The sequence below is a fragment of the Elephas maximus genome, chromosome 27, assembly GCF_024166365.1.
Source record: "Elephas maximus indicus isolate mEleMax1 chromosome 27, mEleMax1 primary haplotype, whole genome shotgun sequence".
NCBI classification, from domain to species: Eukaryota; Metazoa; Chordata; class Mammalia; order Proboscidea; family Elephantidae; genus Elephas; species Elephas maximus.
The window spans coordinates 1842094-1858720 of record NC_064845.1 but is presented as its reverse complement, the minus strand read 5'-3'; the positions used below and the strand labels follow the sequence as shown (position 1 = coordinate 1858720).

The window sequence follows — 16627 nt, the reverse complement described above, 5'->3', positions numbered from 1 at the left end:
TGTTATTCTGAGTCTGGTGACCACACATCCCACTTCCCTGTGACCAGATGAAAAGACCAGAGAAGCAGAGGGAGGAAATCAGGGCACCACATTCCCCAGGCTTTGAACTCCGGGTGGAAACCCTATTTCCTGAAGTATGGCTTTTTCACAGGGCTTTTTGTTTTTGGCAGATTAAGAAGTTGCAGAGAGTGGGGTGTTGTCCTGAGGAGTCAGTTCTTGGGATTACAGCTACCCTTTTTTTTTTTTTTTTTTTTGGTGAAAATATACAGTCATACACCATTTCAACAATTTCTACATTACAGCTCAGTGACATTGATTACATTCTTGAAGACATCATCCTCGCCGTCCTTCTCCAGATCGTTCCACCACGGTTGACTTAAACTCACTGCCCCCCACAAGCTCCTCGTCTAAGATTTCGAGTTGCTGTTGTCAATTTGATTTCACTTAGATGATTCTTTGAGAGAGCACAGTGCTATAAAGAATAATGAGGAGTCTACGGAACGTCTTAAAACATGGAAGAATCTGGAGGACATTATGCTGAGTGAAATAAGTCAATTATAAAGGGACAAATATCGTATGGTTCCACTGTTATAAAAAGTCAGGGATAGATGTACACACAGAAAGCAAAACTCTTTGATTGGTTACCAGGGATGGGAAGAGGAGGGAGGTGGAATCACTTTCCAGATAGTACCAAAAAACAAAAACCAGGCCTGTTGCCGTCAAGTCAATTCTGACTCGTAGTGACCCTGTAGGACAGAGTAGAACTGCGCCATAGGGTTTCCAAGGAGTAGGTGGTGGGTTTGAACTGCTGACCTTTTGGTTAGTGGCCAAGCTCTTAACCACTGCCCACCAGGGCTCCAGGTGTATCCGTAGGTGTATGTAAATGCACGTTTGTGTGTGTTGCATATATACCCATGTATTTATTTATTTATTTTTTAATATAGTAAGGCACATGGGGGCACAGTTACAGAGACTTCCCAGACATATCCAAACAACTCATGGGATTGGCTTACTGGGTTAAAAGGCTTAGGATCAGAGAGCTGTATTATGCTAATTGATCCAGCTTAGTCAATTGGCATAATATAGTTCATAAAGATAATATTTTACACTCTAGTTTGGTGAGTAGTGTCTGGAGTCTTAAAAGCTTGCGAGAGGCCATCTAAGATACAACTATTGGTCTCTACTCATCTGGAGCAAAAGGGAATGAAGGAAACCAAAGACTCAAAGAAGAAACTAGTCCACAGGACTAATAGCCCACACAAACCATGGCCGCTTCTAGCCTGAGACCAGAAGAACTAGATGGTGCCCGTCTACCACTAACAACCATTCCAACCAGGGACACAATAGAAGGTCCCAGATAGAATGGGAGGAAAAGGTAGAACCAAACACAAGTTCTTAAAAATTGCCAGACCCACTGGACCAATAGAGATTTAGAGGAACCCCTGAGACTGTCACCCTAAGATACCCTTTGAACTTGGTAGCGAAGCTACTCCTGGAGGTTCCCTTTCAACCAAATAACAGATTGGCTTATAAAATAATCAGTATCACCCATGAGTAATGGTCTCCGTTAAACAATCAACTGTATGAGAACAAATGGTCAACATTTACCCAGAAGCAAAGATAAGACAGCAAGGAGGGGAAGGGAAGCTAGATCAATGGAAACAGAACAAACAGCCTGAAAATATTAAGAATGCTGACACATTGTGGAAACTGTAACCAGTATCAGAACAATTTGTATAAAAATTGTTAAATGGGATCTAACTTGCTGTGTAAACTTTCACCTTAAACAAAACATTAAAAGAAAAAACACACAAAATATATTTACTGATCTAAGTAGTAACGTAGTAATTAACTGGCAAAAAATAAAACCCACAATGGTCCAGTCAAACATACTTTACTTATTAAGATAAACTCTTTTTTGGTTCAAAGAAGACTTCAGGGGACAGTTTTGGTTTAAAGTTTAAAGATTATTTTAAGACAGTAGTTTCAGGGGTTCATCCAGCCTCAGTGGCTCCATAAAGTCTGGATTCCATTGAGAATTTGAAATTCTGTTTTACATGCTTCCCCCTTTGGATCAGGATTGTTCTGTAGGAATTCCAGCTACTCTTAGCTGGGATGGTTAGTCTTCTCCATTACTTGGGCATCTTACTCCAAGTTTCAACTTCCTTCCACAAGTTAAAACCCTTCTCATCTTGTGCGTGTGCTAGAGTACGTGGAAATGAGTCATGTCTCACCGTGCTTCTTTGTCTTACAGAGGATTTCGTTGGTCAGTAGCTTTGCTGCTTCCCTGTTCCTTGGGTCTTACTCCTCTATTGACTACAGCGATGGTAAGCCTTCCAAGACCTGGTGTGAGCCTGTCTGATGTGCAGGCAGCATGTGGGCACATAACATGTGGGCAGGCAGCAGCGGGGGCGGGGGGCAGGCAGCAAGTGGGCAGGCAGCATGTGGGCAGGCAGCACGTGGGAGGCAGCACGGTGGCAGGCAGCATGTGGGCAGGCAGCACGGTGGCAGGCAGCATGTGGGCGGGCAGCACGGTGGCAGGCAGCATGTGGGCGGGCAGTACGGTGGCAGGCAGCATGTGGGCAGGCAGCACATGGTGAGCAGCATGTGGGCAGGCAGCATGTGGGCGGGCAGCATGTGGGCGGGCAGCACAGTGGCAGGCAGCATGTGGGCAGGCAGCACATGGCGAGCAGCATGTGGGCGGGCAGCATATGGGCAGGCAGCATGTGGGCAGGCAGCACGGTGGCAGGCAGCATGTGGGCGGGCAGCACAGTGGCAGGCAGCATGTGGGCAGGCAGCACATGGCGAGCAGCATGTGGGCGGGCAGCATATGGGCAGGCAGCACGTGGGAGGCAGCACGGTGGCAGGCAGCATGTGGGCAGGCAGCACGGTGGCAGGCAGCATGTGGGCGGGCAGCACGGTGGCAGGCAGCATGTGGGCGGGCAGTACGGTGGCAGGCAGCATGTGGGCAGGCCACACATGGCGAGCAGCATGTGGGCGGGCAGCACAGTGGCGGGCAGCATGTGGGCGGGCAGCACATGGCGAGCAGCATGTGGGAGGGCAGCATATGGGCAGGCAGCATGTGGGCAGGCAGCACGGTGGCAGGCAGCATGTGGGCGGGCAGCACGGTGGCGGGCAGCATGTGGGCGGGCAGCACATGGCGAGCAGCATGTGGGCGGGCAGCATATGGGCAGGCAGCATGTGGGCAGGCAGCACGGTGGCAGGCAGCATGTGGGCAGGCAGCACGGTGGCAGGCAGAATGTGGGCAGGCAGCACGGTGGCGAGCAGCATGTGGGCAGGCAGCATGTGGGCGGGCAGCACAGTGGCGGGCAGCATGTGGGCAGGCAGCACATGGCGAGCAGCATGTGGGCGGGCAGCATATGGGCAGGCAGCACGTGGGAGGCAGCACGGTGGCAGGCAGCATGTGGGCAGGCAGCACGGTGGCAGGCAGCATGTGGGCGGGCAGCACGGTGGCAGGCAGCATGTGGGCAGGCAGCACATGGTGAGCAGCATGTGGGCGGGCAGCATGTGGGCAGGCAGCACATGGCGAGCAGCATGTGGGCGGGCAGCATATGGGCAGGCAGCATGTGGGCAGGCAGCACGGTGGCAGGCAGCATGTGGGTGGGCAGCACAGTGGCAGGCAGCATGTGGGCAGGCAGCACATGGTGAGCAGCATGTGGGCGGGCAGCATATGGGCAGGCAGCATGTGGGCAGGCAGCACGGTGGCAGGCTGCATGTGGGCAGGCAGCATGTGGGCAGGCAGCATGTGGGCAGGCAGCACATGGCGAACAGCATGTGGGCAGGCAGCATGTGGGCGGGCAGCACAGTGGCGGGCAGCATGTGGGCGGGCAGCATGTGGGCGGGCAGCACAGTGGCAGGCAGCATGTGGGCGGGCAGCACAGTGGCGGGCAGCATGTGGGCGGGCAGCATATGGGCAGGCAGCATGTGGGCAGGCAGCACGGTGGCAGGCAGCATGTGGGCAGGCAGCACAGGCAGCATGTGGGCAGGCAGCACATGGCGAGCAGCATGTGCGCAGGCAGCATGTGGGCGGGCAGCACAGTGGCGGGCAGCATGTGGGCAGGCAGCACATGGCGAGCAGCATGTGGGCGGGCAGCATATGGGCAGGCAGCATGTGGGCAGGCAGCACGGTGGCAGGCAGCATGTGGGCGGGCAGCACGGCGGGCAGCATGTGGGCGGGTAGCACGGTGGCGGGCAGCATGTGGGCGGGCAGCACGGTGGCGGGCAGCATGTGGGCGGGCAGCATGTGGGCAGGCAGCACGTGGGAGGCAGCATGTGGGCAGGAAGCATGTGGCAGGCAGTACGGGGCAGGTAACATGTGTGCAGGCAGCACTGTGGCAGGCAGCATGTGGGCAGGAAGCATGTGGCAGGCAGCACCAGGGCAGGTAGCATGTGGCAGGCAGCACGGGGGCAGGTAACGTGGGCAGGCAGCACGGGGGCAGGCAGCACGGAGGCAGGTAACGTGGGCAGGCAGCATGGGGGCAGGCAGCACGGAGGCAGGCAGCATGGGGGCAGGCAGCATGTGGGCAGGAAGCATGGGGGCAGGTAACGTGGGCAGGCAGCATGTGGCAGGCAGCACGGGGGCAGGTAGCATGTGGCAGGCAGCACGGGGGCAGGTAACGTGGGCAGGTAGCATGTGGCAGGCAGCACGGAGGCAGGTAACGTGGGCAGGCAGCATGGGGGCAGGCAGCACGGAGGCAGGCAGCATGGGGGCAGGCAGCATGTGGGCAGGAAGCATGGGGGCAGGTAACGTGGGCAGGCAGCATGTGGCAGGCAGCACGGGGGCAGGTAGCATGTGGCAGGCAGCACGGGGGCAGGTAACGTGGGCAGGCAGCATGTGGGCGGGCAGCACAGAGGCAGGCAGCACGGTGGCAGGCAGCATGTGGGCAGGCAGTGTGAGCCTCATGCAGCCTGGGCAGGTGCCAACCTTTACCCCTGTCATCTGTTGCCAACCAAGAAGGGCATTTGTTACCTTTTGCTGCCTAAAAAATGACCCCAGCACTTAGCAGCTGAAGACCACAAACATTTATTCTCAGTCTCACATAATTCTGAGGGTCAGGCATCTCAGAGTGACTTAGCTGGGTGATTCTGGCTCAGAATCTCTCATGAGGTTGTAGTCAAGCTGTTGGTCACAGCTGCATGCGTATAAAGGCTTGACCAGGACTGGGGGATCCACTTCTAGGTCATTCACACGACCATGGGCAGGAGGCCTCAGTTCCTCTTCGTGGAGGCTGCCCCTTAAGGCTTTGAATGGCATTGCAGCTGGATTCCCCCCAAGCATGTGGCGAGAGAGAGAATGGCCCAACAGAAGCTGCAGAGTCTTTTTATAACCTAGTCTTGGATGTGACCTACTGTCCCTTCTCTGTTATCGGTCACACAGATCAACCCAGCATAGGGAGAGACTACACAAGAGTGTGAATACCAGGAAGTGGATCAATGGTCACCATCTGGGAGGTTGGCTACGATAAAACGATAAGGGGTTATTTATTAGAGTTTTCATTCATTTTGGGGGAACTCATGAGAGCTGTGAGCTTCCGGAATCAAAACTCTGACAAAAATAAATGCAGACGATGCCAGTGAGGAGTTCCAGGAAGCTGGGAGGAGGTTGCTGCAGGGACTCACGATGAGGCTAGACCAAGAGGAATGTGGACAGAAGATGGAAGGAGAACGCAAAGCAAGAACCCAGACCTATGAAAGAGGCTGTAGAAAGGAACCCTGAATGCTCGAGCCTTGTGGGAATCCGTCTGAAGGATTTTGAATGCTGATGTGTACCAGACATTATTCTGGCTTTCAGGGAGGAAAAGCAGGTGATTAAGGCGTAGTCCCCAAGCTTCGCTCACAGTCTAGACGGGAAGACAAGGTTCCTTAAGGCCATAGCCACTGAACTCAGACTGGCAGAGCCCTCAGCTTGGAACAGCCTGAGCGTCCACCCATGTTCTCAACACAGTTCTCCTGAGGTGGTTGAGCACCGCTGGAGAAAGCCACACCACCTCCCCAGTAGGCTTTCCAAGGTTCACATTCTCCAACCTCAGCTGGAGCCTCCACACTGATCCCATCACTCACCTAAGAAATCACCTGATTTACCTAGACAGGTGGCATTGTCAGCATCCCAGTCTCCCTTGGCTTTGCCCAGTGGAGGAAGAGGTCTCTCCACCTGGGCTGTGGGTTCACTCCCTGCTCCCACCCTCAGGGAAGCCTCGAGGGAGTAGATTGTTTTAGGGAGGGTTTAGAGAGCTGATCTCAGTGACCAGCATCAGGTGCATGGAGGAGTCTGAGCATCCCTGGAAAGTTAGGTGTGATTGGGAAATCCCCAGGGGCTGACCCACATTCGGACCAGGGCTGCCTCTGGGTAGACGCTTTGGACCGCAGGGACACATTGCCTGCCGATAGGCCCTCTCCCCTGGCCAGGACACGGAGCAGCAGCTCTCTGGGCTAACTATGGTGTTTGAGTCTGTGAGGGAATTTGGAGGAGGTGGAGGTGCCAGGCATTTCCAAGGGCCCTGCCTGCTGGTGTTCTGGTTCTCTGGTTCCAGAAGGACTCAGGCATTCCATTAGGGAAGAGCTCCAGGGGCAGGTTTGCTGTGAACGAATGAGCCTGGTTTGTGTCCTTTTGTTTTTCATTTCCTCCCTTCCTTAGGTTCTGGGATGAACCTGTTGCAGATTTGTGACAAAGTCTGGTCCCAGGCCTGTCTTAGTGCCTGTGCCCCTGATTTAGAGGAGAAGCTCGGACGGCCTGTGCCTTCGTCTTCAGTTGTGGTAGGTGCCTTTGCCAGGGAGATGGCTCATTTAAGAGCTAGCAGCTACTGGGCAATACGTACAATACACGTACACGTCTTTAGTTTACACACAGGCGCGCAGACGGGATTTTCAGTCTGCTGTGAGACAAGTGTCGGTGTCAGTGCCTTGCCCATGATAGGCACTTAACTGCATACATAAAGTACCGCCTCCTGGCGGGGGGCCCATGGCTGCCTAGTCAATTCCAGTTTGTAGTGACCCTGTAGGACAGAGTAGAGCTGTCTGAGGAGAGGAGTCTGAGCATCCCTGGAAAAGTTAGGTGTGATGGGGAAATCCCTGGGGGCTGACCCACATTCAGCACCAGGGCCGTCTCTGAGTAGATACTTTGAACCACAGAGACATTTTGCGGATAGGCCCCCACCTCTGACCAGGACTTGGAGCAGCAGCTCTCGGGCTACCTGTGGTGTTTGAGTCTGGGAGAGCTATTTGGAGGAGGCGGTTGGAACCCACCATAAGGTTTTCAGGGAGCAGCTGGTGGATTCAAACTGCCGACCTTATGGCCTGCAGCCAAGGTTGGGGGTGGGGGCAGGGGTAGAGCCCTGGTGGTGTAGTGGTTAAGATCGTAACTGCTAACCAAAAGGTCCGTGGTTCGAATCCACCAGCTGCTCCTTGGAAACCCTATGGGGCAGTTCTCCTCTGTCCGAATCAACTTGAGGGCAACGGATTTTTTTTTTTTTTTTTGTGACTGAAGGCGAGGGAAACTTTGGAAAGTTCCACTAGAAATTTATTAGTATAGGGGAAAAAACTGAAGGCATAATTTCTGGGTGATTGCACACCTGAGGAAAAACATGCACAGAATCCTGAAATTCTAGGGACCACCACTGAAGCTTGAAGTAGGCAGTCTCGGGGGAAAGAAACAGAAAAGACACTGAGCTTGATGGAGTGTAATTTTAGGAGCACAGACCCTGATGCCCTGCTGCCTGGGGCTGAATCCCGGCTGTACCACTAGCCAGCTTGTGACTCTAACCTGTGCCTTAGTTTCTTATCTAGAACAAGGGGAATAAGACTGTCTACCTCCTGGGGCTGTTCTGTGGGTTAAATGACTTAATGCATTTAAAGTGCTTAGGAGAGTGCTTGGTCCCAGAGGTAACGTTAATATTAAAAATACACACCGTCAATGTGACACCATCCATTCAGAATAGATGCTGGCTGTGAACGCCCGTGGGTGCCTGAGTTGGCCAGCCCTGTTCTTGTCTGTCCTGTTAGGTGAATGAAGTAGAGAGGCCTGGGTCCTGGCTGGAGAGTCTTTTAGGAGCCCTGGTAGCACAGTGGGTAAAGTGATCGACTTCTAACCAAAAGGTGGGCCGTTGGAACCCCGCAGCAGCTACATGGGAGAAAGATGTGGCAGTGTGCTTTGTAGATGTATAACCAAACCAAAACCAAACCCAGTGCCGTCGAGTTGATTGTGACTCATAGCGACCCTATAGGACGGAGTAGAACTGCCCCATAGAGTTTCCAGGGAGCGCCTGGCAGACTCAAACTGCCGACCCTTTGGTTAGCAGCTGCAGCACTTAGCCACTATGCCACCAGGGTTTCCTGTAGACAGATACAGCCTTGGAAACCCCACGGGGTTGCTTTGAGTTGAGTTGACTGCAGTGGGTTTGGTTTTAGTGGATCCCTGGTGGGTAGCACAGGCACGCAGCCAGGACAACCAGAACACCCAGGTGAGACGGAGTGTTGTGTGTGCGGGAAGGAGAAGGAGGACCCGGAGGCCTGGGGAGAGGTGGAGCTGGGAGGATGGGCCCCAAGGAGCAATGGCCATTGAAAGCACTCCACATTGGGACTCCCTGTCAAAGCTGAAGCTGGATTTCACCCACAGAAATGCCCCTGTTCTCAGATTAAGGCTGACATTCTGGAAACAGCCTTCAGCACTGTGAGGCAGATCTGAAAGCCAGCCCACATCATCCAGAGCACGCATGAGGCCATGTGTCGTTTGTGGTTACGTACGCCAGGTGTGATTACCTACGGAGCTTAGGGAAGCGTGTGCTGCCCCCCCGAAGCTGGGGCCCAGACACTCTGATGTCGATCAGAAAGACAAAGGAAGGGCCCCCAGATGTCATTTGAAGTTCTCCATGCATGGCTTTTAGTTAATGTGAGAGTGAGTTTTCTATAGGAAGATACCTGGAGACATGCTCTGTCAGCCTACCGTTTACCCCACCTGTGTGGCTTTACCCAGGTGTCACCTGGCAGCACCCTGCCTTATTTGCTGCACATTTCTCTCACCTTCCACCATGGCCTTCTCTGCCTCCACATCTGCTCTACAAACCTGGGGGTGCACAGGGTTCATCCCACCCCTGGGGCATCCTTCACCCATAGGAGGTGGACGGCCCTGCCCCTCCCGACCCCGGGTGGACAGTCCTGTGGTGCATTTCACACAGCTCTCAGAGATTTCCAGTGGATTGAGCTGCAGTTTTCCGTGTGGTGACAAGCTTACAAGACACCCTGGGCTGGCTTTTCCTCCTCCTGGTTCCTTCTTCCTGGTTCCCGCTCCTGTTTCTTGAGATCACGCCCACAAACAAACCCCCTGCACACCACGCCTTGTCTCCTGCTCTGTTTTCTGCAGCAGCTGAGGCCAAAACATTTATTTTCCTGAGAGATGGCTATTCTGGCGTAAATCTGAAATTTTGGAGCAAAATTTCTTTCTCAGACACCCAAAAATCCCCTCGTTTATTCTAAATATTTGCAACTAAGATAAAGTCAGGGAAATTAAAAAAAAAATTTTTTTTTTTATTTATAATTGTGCTTTCTAAAGACTAGAGATCCACCCAGAGGGTGTCTCTGTCCTCTGACTTCACAGGCTCTTGTGGAGGAGCCCTGAGGGCTGTGGTTCCTGGTTGAACCCCCTCCCCAGGGCCTGCCTCTTTTGGTTTGTTTGCTTTACAGCTTTGGCCTCTGCACTCGCTTGTCCCGTTATCCACTGATGAGGGGTGGGGTGAGGCTGTATCTACTCCCGTGAGTTTGCTTACTGGTGTTCTGTTGTTAATTTATTTGTTGTTAGGTGCCCTCAAGTCAGTTCCAACTCATAGTGGCTCTATACGAGAGTAGAGCTGCCCCGAGGATTTCCCAGGACCGGCTGGTGGACTCGAACTGCCGACATTTTGGTTGTTAGGAACCAAGCTCTTAACCACTGTGCCACAAGGGCTTATTTATTTGGGGCTCACAAAACAGATACAAGTTGGGGACTGGCTTGTTCTAGCTACTTGAATCTCAAAATCAAGTGGTCTTCAAGGCAGTGAGATGCCTGGAGCCCGAGAGAGCTGTCCTCGTGTTTGTGGTCCCGAATCCCCACCGGGCTCCTCTGGTGTTTGTGGACAGGAGGGACATCCCTGGTCTGTGACAGAGTGAAGTGACAGGAGGCACCACAAACAATTCCTTCAGCTCCAGTGACCTGGAGCCTGAGGTAACTGTGGCCTGGGGTGAGAACGTCCGTGGGGTGTGACCACCGCTGACTGGGGAGGTGGGCTTTACCTCACAGAGTGTGCTCCTTCTCCACAGGGCACCATTTCTTCCTACTACGTCCAGCGCTATGGATTCCACCCAGGATGCCAAGTGGTGGCCTTCACTGGGGACAACCCAGGTGAGTACCGGGGTACTTCACTCTCCAGGTAGCCTGACCGGGTCCAGGCTGGACATTTGAGAATTCAAGTCGGGCATCTTGGTGAAGCCTTCTCTTGTGGGCCTCCCTCCCTCCCTCCCTGGCAGTCTGCTCCTGGCCTGAAAGGTGACTTCTTGTACCTGCCCCCACCTGGGCCCTAACTCTGCCCTCTGGAGCCACTCAGGCACAGCCGTCTGCCCCCTCCAGGTAAAAACTGATCAGGACATTAAATTAGGCAGCATGCTCACTCTTCCACCACTCTGCCTATTCTGTTCCAAGCCGAGCATTCCAGTTCCTCCAGCCTTTCCTCTGTGGAGTGGCTTTGCATCTCCGCCCTGTCATTGCGCTGTAGGTATGCTGTAGGCGCGCTGTAGGCGCGCTGTAGGCATGCTGTAGGCGCGCTGTAGGCGCGCTGTAGGTATGCTGTAGGCACGCTGTAGGCATGCTGTAGGCGTGCTGTAGGTATGCTGTAGGCACGCTATAGGCGTGCTGTAGGTATGCTGTAGGCGTGCTGTAGGTATGCTGTAGGCGCGCTGTAGGTATGCTGTAGGCACGCTGTAGGCATGCTGTAGGCGTGCTGTAGGTATGCTGTAGGTATGGCGGCTTGTTGTCCTCACGTCCTTGTAATCTGCATCCTTTGTCTCCTCCAGCCTCTCGTCCTCTTCTCCTTTTTTCCACGGGGTCCTGAGACCCACTCCTCCTCGAGGGACCAGCTGAACAAAGACCAGGGTGGGCCACACTGACCAACAACACTATACTTAATAAGCCACCACATCAGGGTGGCTAGGTTTAGTAAATAAAAACATGGGTCACCAAGCTAAATTTTAAGTTTCAGGTAAATGACAAATCATTTTTTTAGTGTAAGTATTTCTCAGGTGGAGCCCTGGTGGGCAGTGGTTAAGAGCTTGACTGCTAACCAAAAGTTCGGCAATTCGAATGCACCACCTGCTCCTTGGAAACCCTATGGGCCAGTTCTACTCTGTCCTATAGGGTCACTGTGACTTGGAATCGACTTGATGGCAGTGGGTTTGTTTTTGTTTTTTTCTTTTGCTATGTTCCAAATACTGTTTATCTGAAACGCGAACTTAACTGTGTGTCCTGTATTTTCTCTGGTAACTCTGCCCCGCCGCCTTCCTGAGTAGCCGCTCCTGGTCCAGGTGTTTGTGTGTGGTAGGGGGAGGTGACAGGATCACAGGATGCAGCACAGCCACGTGGGGGGGGGTCCCTGGGGGCTGCATGGCGAGGGAGCCTGACGTCCCCTTAGAACCACTGCTGCCTCTCTTGGGGTCAGGGCGTGTGGCTCACTCTTCTTTTGTCTCCTCCTCTTCAAAAATTCTCTTTTCAGTTATTTTCTGATGTCCTCCTGGTCTTCATACCCATTTTTTTATTTTATTGTGCTTTAGGTGAAAGTTTACAGATCGGAGTAGTTTTTCATTCAAAAAAATGTGTACGCAAATTGTTTTGCGATGTTGGCTTAACCCCAACAACGTGTCAGCACTCTCCCCCTTTCCCTTTCCACCCCAGGTTCCCCGTGTCCATTCGTCCAGTTTTCCTATCCTTTCCTGCCTTCTTGTCTTTGCTTTTGGGCAGGTGTTGCCATTCGGTCTCATACACTTGACTGAACCGAGGAGCACGTTCCTCGCATGTGTTATTGTTTGTTTTATAGGCCTGTCTGCTCTTTGGTGGAGAGGTGGACTTCGGGAGTGGCTTCGGTTCTGAGTTAGCAGGGTGTCCAGGGACCATAGTCTTGGGGGTTTCCATACCCATTTATTAGCTTCCTTGCACTTACCTCTTAGTAGTTGTACAGATGAGAAGGAAATGGACAAAAAAAAGAAAAATGTAAAGAGAGAGACACATACGTCTGGAAGTGGGTCGTATGCCTAGAAATAGAGCTGAAGGGCTTTGTTAAAATTCATGTATAATAATAATAATTAAAAAACGGTTGCTGTCGAGTAAGTTTCAGCTCATGGAGACCCCGTGTGTGCCGTGGTAGAGCTGTGCCTCATGGAGACCCCGTGTGTGCCGTGGTAGAACAGAGGCTCACGGAGACCCCGTGTGTGCCGTGGTAGAGCTATGCCTCATGGAGACCCCGTGTGTGCCGTGGTAGAGCTGTGCCTCATGGAGACCCCGTGTGTGCCGTGGTAGTTCCTCATGGAGACCCCGTGTGTGCTGTGGTAGTTCCTCATGGAGACCCCGTGTGTGCCGTGGTAGTTCCTCATGGAGACCCCGTGTGTGCCGTGGTAGAGCTATGCCTCACGGAGACCCCGTGTGTGCCGTGGTAGAACTGTGCCTCGTGGAGACCCTGTGTGTGCCGTGGTAGTTCCTCATGGAGACCCCGTGTGTGTCGTGGTAGAACTGTGCCTCATGGAGACCCTGTGTGTGCCGTGGTAGTTCCTCATGGAGACCCCGTGTGTGTCGTGGTAGAGCTGTACCTCATGGAGACCCCGTGTGTACCATGGTAGTTCCTCATGGAGACCCCGTGTGTGTCGTGGTAGAGCTGTACCTCATGGAGACTCCGTGTGTGCCATGGTAGTTCCTCATGGAGACCCCGTGTGTGTCGTGGTAGTTCCTCATGGAGACCCCGTGTGTGTCGTGGTAGAGCTGTGCCTCATTGAGACCCCGTGTGTGCCATGGTAGTTCCTCATGGAGACCCCGTGTGTGTCGTGGTAGAACTGTGCCTCATGGAGACCCCGTGTGTGCCATGGTAGTTCCTCATGGAGACCCCGTGTGTGTCGTGGTAGAACTGTGCCTCATGGAGACCCCGTGTGTGCCATGGTAGTTCCTCATGGAGACCCCGTGTGTGTCGTGGTAGAGCTGTGCCTCATGGAGACCCCGTGTGTGCCGTGGTAGAGCTGTGCCTCATGGAGACCCCGTGTGTGCCATGGTAGTTCCTCATGGAGACCCCGTGTGTGTCATGGTAGTTCCTCCTGGAGACCCCGTGTGTGCCATGGTAGTTCCTCATGGAGACCCCGTGTGTGTCGTGGTAGTTCCTCATGGAGACCCCGTGTGTGTCGTGGTAGAGCTGTGCCTCATTGAGACCCCGTGTGTACCATGGTAGTTCCTCATGGAGACCCCGTGTGTGTCGTGGTAGAACTGTGCCTCATGGAGACCCCGTGTGTGCCATGGTAGTTCCTCATGGAGACCCCGTGTGTGTCGTGGTAGAACTGTGCCTCATGGAGACCCCGTGTGTGCCATGGTAGTTCCTCATGGAGACCCCGTGTGTGTCGTGGTAGAGCTGTGCCTCATGGAGACCCCGTGTGTGCCGTGGTAGAGCTGTGCCTCATGGAGACCCCGTGTGTGCCATGGTAGTTCCTCATGGAGACCCCGTGTGTGTCATGGTAGTTCCTCCTGGAGACCCCGTGTGTGCCATGGTAGTTCCTCATGGAGACCCCGTGTGTGCCATGGTAGTTCCTCATGGAGACCCCGTGTGTGTCATGGTAGTTCCTCCTGGAGACCCCGTGTGTGTCATGGTAGTTCCTCCTGGAGACCCCGTGTGTGCCATGGTAGTTCCTCATGGAGACCCCGTGTGTGCCATGGTAGTTTCTCATGGAGACCCCGCGTGTGTCGTGCTAGAACTGTGCTCCATACGTTTTCAGGGGCTGGTTTTTCAGAAGTAGATGGCCAGGACTTTCTTCCAAGGCACCTCTGTTTGGGGCCTCGTGTCTAAGTGGGGGACACACATGGTAAACATGACCTCAGCCCCTTATTTCCCACACTGCTGAGATGGGGTGAGGCCCCTCTCACTCCTGCCTTTGCTTTGTGTGTCTGTCAAAGCCCCTTGGTTTCTGGGAACACCTGCCAGGTGTGGAGGGTTTGGACCCCTTTAGGGAAGATGCTTCCCCACCCAAATAAGAGGCCCTGGCACACAGGCCCCACCTCCCGGCCCCTGAGCCCATCTCCTCTCAGGGCCCCCTGAGGCCTCTGCTCACCCTCCTCCCTGGGGGGTGGGTTGGGTGAGAGTGGGTTGAGCCTGCATCTGAAGGGAGGCTGTGGTTGCCTTGTGACTCCTGTGTGGCCTCCAGCTAACCAGAGGCTCCGCTCCCTTTCTCAGCGTCTCTGGCAGGCATGCGGCTTGAGGAAGGGGACATTGCGGTAAGGTGACTTCTCCTCACACCCACAGCTCCTTCTGCCCTGGGGGAGAAGGGGCTGGGTTTTAGCAGCATCTTTTTCACTTAGCAGAGGGTCTGCCAACCCCAGAAGGCAGCTGAGGGAGGCAGTGGGGAGGCCCAGGACTTGCCCTGCCCACATCTCCTTTCTGAGAAAGTTATTGCCCTTTGCTAAGTGGCCAGGCTTGGGGGCACAGTGGTAGAAGGGTCATGTGTTGGGCAGAGGCTATGAGCTCCCCGGATGAATGAGGGAGAAGTGACTTGGTCCCTCCAGGGCCTGGTGGGAAAGTTTGGGGAACCAGTCATTACTCAAAGCATAGTTTAGGTAGAGATTCTGGAAGGCCAGCACACAGGCTCAATGAGTGCTGACCATGAACTTGTCTGGTATGGGAGGGTCAGAACAGGTTTCTGGAGGAAGGGGAATTGAACTGAAGGGCTGCAGTGTAAGGCGTGTAGTGCTGGGGTCAGGGTGCTGAGCATAGAGGGCTCTCTACAGAGGGCCATCTGTGTGCACACAGAGGCCAGGAGCAGCCTGACGCCCCTCCCCTCTACCCATCTTGCCCCAGGTCAGCCTGGGCACCAGCGACACCCTGTTTCTCTGGCTCCGGGAGCCCACGCCCTCCCTGGAAGGCCACATCTTCTGCAACCCGGTTGACCCCCAGCACTACATGGCCCTCCTGTGGTAGGCTCGGGCATTGGTGCCCCACTCCCGGGGTGGGGAGGAAGGAGACGCGGCAGACCAAGCCATCTTGAGCACCCCTAGTCTTTCCATGAAGCAGGCTCGTGTGGGAGCTCAGACCCCAGCACCCATGGGTTCCTGCTGACCACAGAGCTGGGTGGGGAGTCCCCAGTCCTGAACTCAAATCCTGACCCACCACCCATGTCCTGTGTGGCCTTCAGCAAACCCCTTGACATATCCGAGCCCCACTTCCCTCTCTTAAAGTGGAGAGAGCCAGAGTGTTTACTTCACGTGTTGTAACCCCTGACGCCTCACAAGTGTCTAACGGCAGGCTCGTCCTACGTGGAGTGAGACACCTGCTTCCTGGCCACGCTCACAGAAGGGCCTGCTCTGCAGTCTGACTGTAGACCTTTGGACACCTGTCAGAGGCCACCACGGGAGAAGGTTTCTCAGCCTTCTGAGCCCCCCAAAACCACGGGAGAGTATGTCCACAGCACCTGCTACCAAAAGTCATCCTTGAGTCAACTCTGACTCGTGGTGACCCAACGTGTGTCAGAGAAGAGCTGTGCTCCGTACGGTTTTCAGTGGCTGATTTTTCAGACGTCAGTTGCCAGGCCTTTCTTCTGAGGCACCTCTGGGTGGACTGGAACCTCCAGCCTTCCAGTTAGCAGCCTAGCACTTTAACTGTTTGCACCACCCGGGCACTTGTAAATCTAATCAGCCCTGTGTGTTGTACAAGTGATACAACATGCGGAAACCTCAGCTGCCTGTGTCTACCTGGGGCTCCTTCATGGCAGCCTCCTCTGTAAACAGAACCCAAGCCAGGTGCGTCTCGCTGGGGCCTGAGACCTGAAGGAGGGTGGTTCAGGGCACCTGTGTGTACTGGCTGGGGGTCCAGCCTGACCTGCAGCCCCTCTGCCCAGGACTCTTTACCGATGGGTATGGTTCTGTCAGTAAGCGCTGAGTCCCTCCCCCAGAGCTGGTGCCTGTGTTTCTGCAGCTTTAAAAATGGTTCCCTGATGAGAGAGAGGATCCGAGATGAGTCAGCCTCCTGCTCCTGGAGTGAGTTCTCTAAGGCGCTGCGGGCCACGGAGATGGGGAACGGCGGAAACCTGGGTAGGCTGCTCGGTGATGCCCGGCCTGCGAAGGGCAGCTGCTGCCTGATGGAGGGCCAGGGCCTGGGCTCCCATAGGTGGGGGGAGAGGAGGGCCCTGTCTGTCTGCACGTCTGCTCTGCAGGCCTTACGAGATGGTGTGGGACCCCATGGTGTGGGTGCGGGTAGGGCCCCAAGGATCCCTTGGCTGCCTCTGTCTGTACAGAGTGTGAATCACTCCATGGCTGTGTCTTCTATTCCCCTTGAAGCCCCTAGTGACAGCATCAGAGGTGGCAGCTGAAACACCTGCTCTACCTGGTGTAGCCCTGTTCACAGCTTTC

The 16627-nt window shown here is 54.4% G+C and overlaps 1 protein-coding gene across 4 annotated transcripts in view; it reads left to right on the top strand.

The window, feature by feature from the left end:
* Positions 1–16627, top strand: part of XYLB (xylulokinase) — a 69284-nt gene that overhangs the window by 13594 nt on the left and 39063 nt on the right. For 3 of the 4 annotated variants that reach the window (XM_049870883.1, XM_049870881.1, XM_049870884.1), the window contains exons 8-13: positions 2255–2327; positions 6656–6774; positions 10309–10390; positions 14460–14500; positions 15081–15196; positions 16194–16309. In XM_049870883.1, the coding sequence (XP_049726840.1) occupies positions 2255–2327; positions 6656–6774; positions 10309–10390; positions 14460–14500; positions 15081–15196; positions 16194–16309 (547 nt within the window). The remainder of the gene's footprint in view (positions 1–2254; positions 2328–6655; positions 6775–10308; positions 10391–14459; positions 14501–15080; positions 15197–16193; positions 16310–16627) is intronic. The other variant, XM_049870882.1, reaches the window with a different exon arrangement.